Genomic DNA, 7725 nt, shown 5'->3' on the forward strand with positions numbered 1-7725 from the left:
CGTGGCGAGGTGCCGCGCCTGCAGTCCCAGTTACTCGGGAGGCTGGGGCGGGAGGATCGCTGGAGCCCAGGAAGTCGAGGCTGCAGTGAGCTATAAACGCGCCACTGCACTCCAGCCTGGGCGACAGACCGCCTAAAATAAATATGAGACCGCCAACCCGCCTGGGATGGTCTGTCTCCACCCGCGCTCCCACCAAGAGCTCCTGCAACGCGCCCAGAGGCCAAGGGCGCCAGCGCAGCCAGGAACGGCTCCTTTCCCCAGGCACCAGGGATCGCAAGCGAGGGGTGGCGGCGGGTGGAGGGGGAGACCCAACCACCCCGCCAGGTCCTCCGCCCGCACCTGCGCGGGGCAGCCACATGCGCCTCCCCTACTCCCCGCCCAGCCCCGGATGCCACCTGCCCGGGACGCCGGGGACACCGCCGCCCCCCTCCTCCCCGCCGGCCTCCGTCAGGCTAGCGCCGGCCCAGTGAGCCCCCTCCCCCTCCTGGCCTGGTGGACCCCGACCGCGCGCTCCTACAGCCCCTGCAGGGCCTGGGGGAAAGGCGGTCTAGGGCCCGCAGTTCCCCGCCCGCCCGAAGTCGCACACCTTCCGAAAGTAGCCGTCGTTCTCCTTCTCCAGCGGCTGGGGGGCCGCGGGCAACAGTGCATCAGTCATCCTGGCGGCGCGGGAGCGGAGAGCGGACTGAGGCGAGGCGGCTGAGACTGGCCGGAGAGGACGTACGGCCCCGCCCCTCTCCCCGCCCTTCCCCGCCCCTCCACTCCAGTCCCGTCCCGCGGCCCTTCTAGCCCCGCCTGGGGCCGAGCCCGAGAGCCCTGGAGACGCGCCCCGCCCCGTGGCGGGCCCCGAGCCCGCGCCCCTTGCGGCGCTCGTCACCGGAGACCTGTGCCCTGGGCGCGGCGCCTCGGGGTTGTCTCTGGGCGTCGTGGCTGGCTCGAGTTTGCTAGCGCCGCGAGAGCGCAGGGAAGGCACGGGGGTCTCAGGGGCCGCAGCGAAGCCCTGGCTGTGGACCTGTGCCCTGCCCTGGAGCCCAGGGAGTCAGTGAGGAGGGCGTGGGTCCAGGCGCGTCCCTCCCGGGTGAAGCCGGCGCGCCGCGGGGGAAGGGGCCAGACTCGACGCCACGTCGAGGGCGCGGCGGTAGCTCTTGGACCCTGGGCCCAGTGGTCTACAAAAGCTTTTCCCAGGAGGGGAGCCCATGACCGAGGGAGCGTTGATTGCGCCGCCGAGCGCCTTGCCCGGACTACTCGGGCTTGTTGGCATGGGGTCAACTCAGCCGATCCCCCGTCCCCGCTGCAAAGACGAGTGGGATTCGCTGGGCTCGCGGACGGCCCTGAGAGAGGGGAGCAGGAGGGGTTTTGTGCCCCAGACACGGCGGATGTCCTTGAACACAGATTTTTTTTTTTTTTTTTTAAGAGATGAGACCTCGCTCTGTCGCCCAGGCTGGAGGTCAGTGTTGCGATCTCGGCTCTTTGCAGCCTCGACCTCCCAGGATCAAGCGATGCTCCAGCCTCTGTCTCCCAAGTAGCGGGGACTGCAGGCGCCTGCCAACACGCCCGGATTTTTTTTTTTTTTTTTGAGACAGAGTGTCGCCCTGTCGCCCAGGCTGGAGTGCAATGGCACAATGTCGACTCACTGCAACCTCCGCCTCCCGGGTTCAAGCGATTCTCCTGCCTCAGCCTCCCAAGTAGCTGGGACTACAGGTGTCCACCACTACACCCGGCTAATCTTCAGTGGAGACAGTTTCACCTTGTTGGCCAGGCTTGTCTTGAACTCCTGACCTCGTGATCCGTCCGCCTCGGCCTGCCTCCCTAAGTGCTGGGATTACAGGCGTGAGCCACCGCGCCCGGCTTTTGTTTTTTTGTTGCTGTTGTTAACTGATGCGGGGGTCTCACTATGATACCCAGGCTGGCCTCGAACTCCCGACCTTAAGTGATCCTCCCTCATCAGCCTCCCAAAATGCTGGGATTACAGGTGCTCGCCATTGCGCCCAGCCCGGAGCACGGTTCTTCACCACCACTACAGACCTCGGTTTTCTCGGCTGCAAAATGGGACTCTTTTATTATTCTTGGATTCTTTTTTTCTCGGGCTGATGGAGGGTAGTAGGACAAAAGTGAGTGTTGGAAAGTAGGGATGAACTTAGTTTAGGAGGGAAAGGGTGACCCATGGGGACAGGGTTTGTATCAGTCTCCCACCAACCTCCTGCTGGCTGCTAGACTCTGTGGGCAGATGCCTGGCAGCACTTGAAGCCAGGACCTTGCCACCTAAGCAGGGACACCCAGCCCGCGAGGCCACGCTCTTCCCTGGCACTGCTTGCTGTTACAACTGCTTCTCCCCCAACAAAGGGACCACTCTCAGCAGTTGCGATAGATGTCACAGGTCTCAGCTACTCAGGAGACTGTACCCTGTAGTCTCAGCTACTTAGGAGACTGAGGCAGGAGGATTCCTTGAGCCCAGGAGGTGGAGGCTGCAGTGAGCTATGATTGTTGCCACTGCACTCCAGCCTGGGCAACAGACCAAGACTCTGTTTAAAAATTAATAAATAGGCCGGGCACAGCGGCTCATGCCTGTTAATCCCAGCACTTTGGGAGCCTGAGGCGGATGGATCATCTGAAGTCAGGGGTATGAGACCAGCCTGACCAACATGGTGAAACGCGGTCTCTACTGAAAAAAAACAAAAACAAAAACAAAAAACATTAGCTGGGCCTGATGGCACACGCCTGTGATCCCAGCTACTCGGGAGGCTGAGACAGGAGAATTGCTTTAACCTGGGAGGTGGAGGTTGCAGTGAGATGACATTGGGCCATTGCACTTCAGCCTGGGCAACAAGAGCGAAACTCCGTCTCAAGACAATAATAATAATAAAATAAATAAATAAATAGGCCGGGCACGGTAGCTCACACCTGTAATCCCAGCACTTTGGGAGGCCGAGGCAGGAGGATCAGGAGGTCAGGAGTTTGAGACCAGCCTAACCAACATGGTGAAACCCGTCTCTACTAAAAATACAAAAATTAGCCGGGCATGGTGGCATGCGCCTGTAATCCCAGCTATTCAGGAGGCTGAGGCAGGAGAATCGCTTGAATGCGGGAGGCAGAGGTTGCAGTGAGCCCAGATCGCGCCACTGCACTCCAGCCTGGGCAACACAGCGAGACTCGGTCTCAAATAAGTAAGTAAATACATAAATAATGTAAAAAATAAAAAGGATCAAGAGTAAGAAAAGGACGCGTGGTGTTAAAGACACACCAGCCCAGCCAAAGACTAACTCCTGAGCATCTTCAGAAGAAAGGGGCACTTCTCTGTGTGAGTCCCAGCGGGGCATCTCCTGGCCATATGAGCCGTCTGAGTGTCAGCGCTTGGGGCTGCAGCTGCGCAGGACCAGACATCGTTAGACATTCTCATGACTCATCGCAGTGGTACCCCACATGTCTGTTCTTTTATCTCTGATCCCACTATGACCAGGAAATTAGAACTGCCGCCACTGACCCAACAGGACAGCAGCATCTCACTTCCTATTTGTCAACCCCATTGGTGGTCTGTGCAACAAGAACCACCCATGAGCCCCTGTGCTACTAACAAAAGAGCTGGGTGGGAACTTCTGAGCTATGCAAAAGATTAAAATCTTAACTGCAAACAACTGTTTGTTAAGTCTCGTTTTACCATCTGGTTTAGGTCAGCAGGTGGCTGCCTGTCCAGGGACCCAGTTCCTCCAAGTAAAATTCAAGTGTCACGTCCTAAGACCTTCTTGTTGACAAAAGGAACATTGGTTTTTGAGGATAACCTGACATACATCCTCTCTTGGGGAATCTGATGAAGTTTGCCAAATTAAATGCAGAAATTATAAGATAATCCTTGAATGAATAAAAATCACTGCAAATATTAAACTCAACTTTGCAATTTTTTTTCTTTTTTTCTTTTTTGAGACGGAGCCTCCCTCTGTCGCCCAGGCTGGAGTGCTGTGGCATGACCTCAGCTCACCACAACCTCCACCTCCCAGGTTCAAGTGATTCTCCTGCCTCAGTCTCCCTAGTAGCTGGGATTTTTTGTATTTTTGCGCCACCATGCCCCGCTAATTTTTTGTATTTTTAGTAGAGATGGGGGTTTCAGCATGTTGGCCAGGCTGGTCTTGAACTCCTGATCTCAGGTGATCCACCCGCCTCGGCCTCCCAAAGTGCTGGGATTGCATGCATGAGCCACTGTGCCTGGCCCATTTTGCAATTTTTGTAAAAATAAGTCTTAGAAATTGCCAGGCCCAGTGGCTCTCACCTGTAATCCCAGCACATTGGGAGGACAATGCAAGAGGATCACTTGAGCCCAGGAGTTCAAGACCATCCTGGGCAACATACTGAAACATCCATCTCTACAAAAAAAATTTAATTAATTAGACAAGAGTGGCCGGGCTCAGTGGCTCATGCCTGTAATCCCAGCACTTTGGGAGGCTGAGGTGGAGGGATCACTTGTGGTCAGAAGTTCGAGACCAGCCTGGCCAACATGGTGAAACCCTGTCTCTACTAAAAAATGCAAAAAATTAGCTGGACGTGGTGGCAGGCACCTGTGATCCCAGCTACTCAGGAGGCTGAGGCAAGAGAATTGCTTGAACTCGGGAGGTGGAGGTTACAGTGAGCCGAGATCGCGCCACAGTACTCCAGCCTGGGCAACAGAGTGAGACTCCATCTCAAAAAAAAAAAAAAAAAAAAAAGCCAGGAGTGGTAGCACATGCCTGCAGTTCCAGCTACTCAGGAAGCTGAGGCAGGAGGATTTCTTGAGCACAAGAGTTCAAGACTGCAGTAAGCCAAGATTATACCACCGTACTCCAGCCTGGGCTACAGAGCAAGACCCTGTCTTATTAAGCAAATAAAAAAATTGGCCAGGTGCGATGGCTCACACCTGTAATCCCAGCACTTTGTTAGGCTGGGGTGGGTGGATCACGAGGTCAGGAGATCAAGACCATCCTGGCTAATATGGTGAAACCCTGTCTCTACTAAAAATACAAAAAATTAGCCAGGCGTGGTGGCACACGCCTGTAGTCCCAGCTACCCGGGAAGCTGAGGCAGGAGGATGGTGTGAACTCAGGAGGTGGAGGTTACAGTGAGCTGAGATGGTGCCACTGCACTCCAGCCTGGGCAACAGAGTGAGACTTCATCTCAAAAAAAAAAAAAAAAAAAAGAGAAAAAGAAAAGAAAGAAAAGAAATAGGCTGGGCGCGGTGGCTCATGCCTGTAATCCTAGCACTTTGGGAGGCCAAGGTGGCTGGATCACGAGGTCAGCAGTTCGAGACCAGCCTGACCAACATGGTGAAACCCTGTCTGTACTAAAAATACAAAACTTAGCCAGGCATGGTGGCACGCACCTGTAATCCCAGCTACTCAGGAGGCTGAGGCAGGAGAATCTCTTGAATCAGGGAGGCGGAGGTTGCAGTGGGCCAAGACTGCGCCATTGTACTCCAGCCTGGGCAACAGAGCAAGATTCTGTCTCAAAAAAAAAAAAAAAAAGGAAAAGAAAAGAAAGAAAAGAAGTAAAGAAAAAAAGAAAAAAAATTAAAATTCTCAGAAATTGAAGCTATTTGGTGCCATGCAGGAACACCAACTAGAGAGAACCACATCAAGTTCAACAGGCTCAGAGTCCCCTTATCCACACCCTTTTGGCCCTCACAGTCTCAGTTTTCCCCACTTTACAATATATTCTTTTTTTTTTTTTTTTTTTGAGATAGAGTCTTGCTCTGTCCCCCAGGCTGGCGTGTAGTGCAATGGTGTGATCTTGGCTCACTGTAACCTCTACCTCCTGAGTTCAAGCAATTCTCCTGCCTCAGCCTCCAGAGTAGCTGAGATCTTAGGCGTGTACCACCATGCCTGGCTAATTTTTGCATTTTTAGTCAGACTGAATTATATTGATCAGGCTGGTCTCAAACTCCTGATCTCAAGTGATCGCCCATCTCGGCCTCCCAAAGTGCTGGAATTACAGGCGTGAGCCACCGCGCCCGCCCAAAGTGCTGGGATTACAGGCACAAGCCACTGCATCCGGTCTACAATAAATTCTTGCACATAGCTGTCACTTCCTGCATACTTATTCCATGCCAGGTGCTGACCTAAGTACATTGCATGCATTAGCTCAGTTCTCCCACAACCCTATGAGGTAGGTACTTTATTATCCCCATTTTACAGAGGAGGAAGCTGAGCCTCAGAAGTCACCAGCCCACTAAGTGGCAGAGTCAGGGCTGTCTGATGCTATGCTATATGCTATACTGTATCACACTATTCTCTACTACTTAAAAGGAAAAGTGTTTTGACATATAGGGAGGAAGTGATTGTGGGTTAAAATAAATGAATTATAAGCCTGGGCAAATTGGTGAAACTGTATCTTTACAAATGATACAGCCGGGTGCAGTGGCTCATGCCTGTAATCCCAGCACTTTGGAAGGCCGAGGCAGGCAGATAATGAGGTCAGGAGATCGAGACCATCCCGGCTAACATGGTGAAACCCTGTCCCCACTAAAAAAATTTTTAAAAATTAGCTTAGGCCGGGCGCGGTGACTCAAGCCTGTAATCCCAGCACTTTGGGAGGCCGAGACGGGCGGATCACGAGGTCAGGAGATCGAGACCATCCTGGTTAACACGGTGAAACCCCGTCTCTACTAAAAAATACAAAAAACTAGCCGGCCGAGGTGGCGGACGCCTGTAGTCCCAGCTACTCGGGAGGCGGAGGCAGGAGAATGGCGTGAACCCGGGAGGCGGAGCTTGCAGTGAGCTGAGATCCGGCCACTGCACTCCAGCCTGGGTGACAGCGCGAGACTCCGTCTCAAAAAAAATAAAAATAAAAAATAAAAAAAAAATAAAAATTAGCTGAGAGTGGTAGCAGGCGCCTGTAGTCCCAGCTGCTTGGGAAGCTGAGGCAGGAGAATGGTGTGAACCCAGGAGGCGGAGCTTGCAGTGAGCCAAGATCGTGCCACTGCACTCCAGCCTGGGTGACAGAGCGAGACTCCGTCTCAAAAAAAAAAAAAAAAAAAAAAAAAAAAAAAAAAAGATACAAAAATTAGCCAGGTGTGGTGTACTTCCAGCTACTTGGGAGGCTGAGGCAGGAGGATTGCTTGAACCTGGGAGGTCGAGGCTGCAGTGAGCCCAGATGGTGCCACTGCACTCCAGCCTGGGGGACAAAGCGAGACCCTGTCTCAAAAAAAATAAAAATAAAAATGAAAGAATAAATGAATTACAGAATGGCAAACAATACCAAGTATTGGTGAGATTGTAGAATCTCATATATTGCTTACATGAGTGTAAATTGGGATGACCACACTGGAAAATTGTTTGAGTAGCAAATGCTACTGAAGAACATATGCAGGCCAGGTACCGTGGCTCACACCTGTAATCCCAGCACTTTGGGTGGCCGAAGTGGGTGGATCACTTGAGGTCAGGAGTTCAAGACCAGCCTGGCCAACATGGTGAAACCCCATCTCTACTAAAAATACAAAAATTAGCTGAGCATGGTGGTGGACACCTGTAAGCCCAGCTACTCGGGAGGCTGAGGCAGGAGAATCACTTGAACCCGGGATGCAGAGATTGCAGTGAACCAAGATCACGCCACTGCACTCCAGCCTGGTTGATTTAACTCCATCTCAAAAAAAAAAAAAAAAAAAAAGAATATATGCATGCAATTTATGATCCAGAAATTCCAACTCTAGGTAGATACACAACAGAAATGCATACATCTGTTTACCATAAAGCAGGTACCAGAATGTTC

The 7725-nt window shown here is 52.8% G+C and overlaps 1 protein-coding gene across 1 annotated transcript in view; it reads right to left on the reverse strand.

Annotated features, from left to right (window-relative positions):
* RHPN2 (rhophilin Rho GTPase binding protein 2) overlaps positions 1 to 684 on the reverse strand; it is an 85948-nt gene extending 85264 nt beyond the window's left edge. Inside the window, exon 1 of the mRNA XM_045380655.2 lies at positions 587 to 684. Coding sequence (XP_045236590.2) covers positions 587 to 655 — 69 coding nt within the window. The 5' untranslated portion in view covers positions 656 to 684. The remainder of the gene's footprint in view (positions 1 to 586) is intronic.
* Positions 685 to 7725: the final 7041 nt, after the last annotated feature.

The sequence above is a fragment of the Macaca fascicularis genome, chromosome 19 (genome assembly GCF_037993035.2).
Source record: "Macaca fascicularis isolate 582-1 chromosome 19, T2T-MFA8v1.1".
Lineage (NCBI taxonomy): Eukaryota > Metazoa > Chordata > Mammalia > Primates > Cercopithecidae > Macaca > Macaca fascicularis.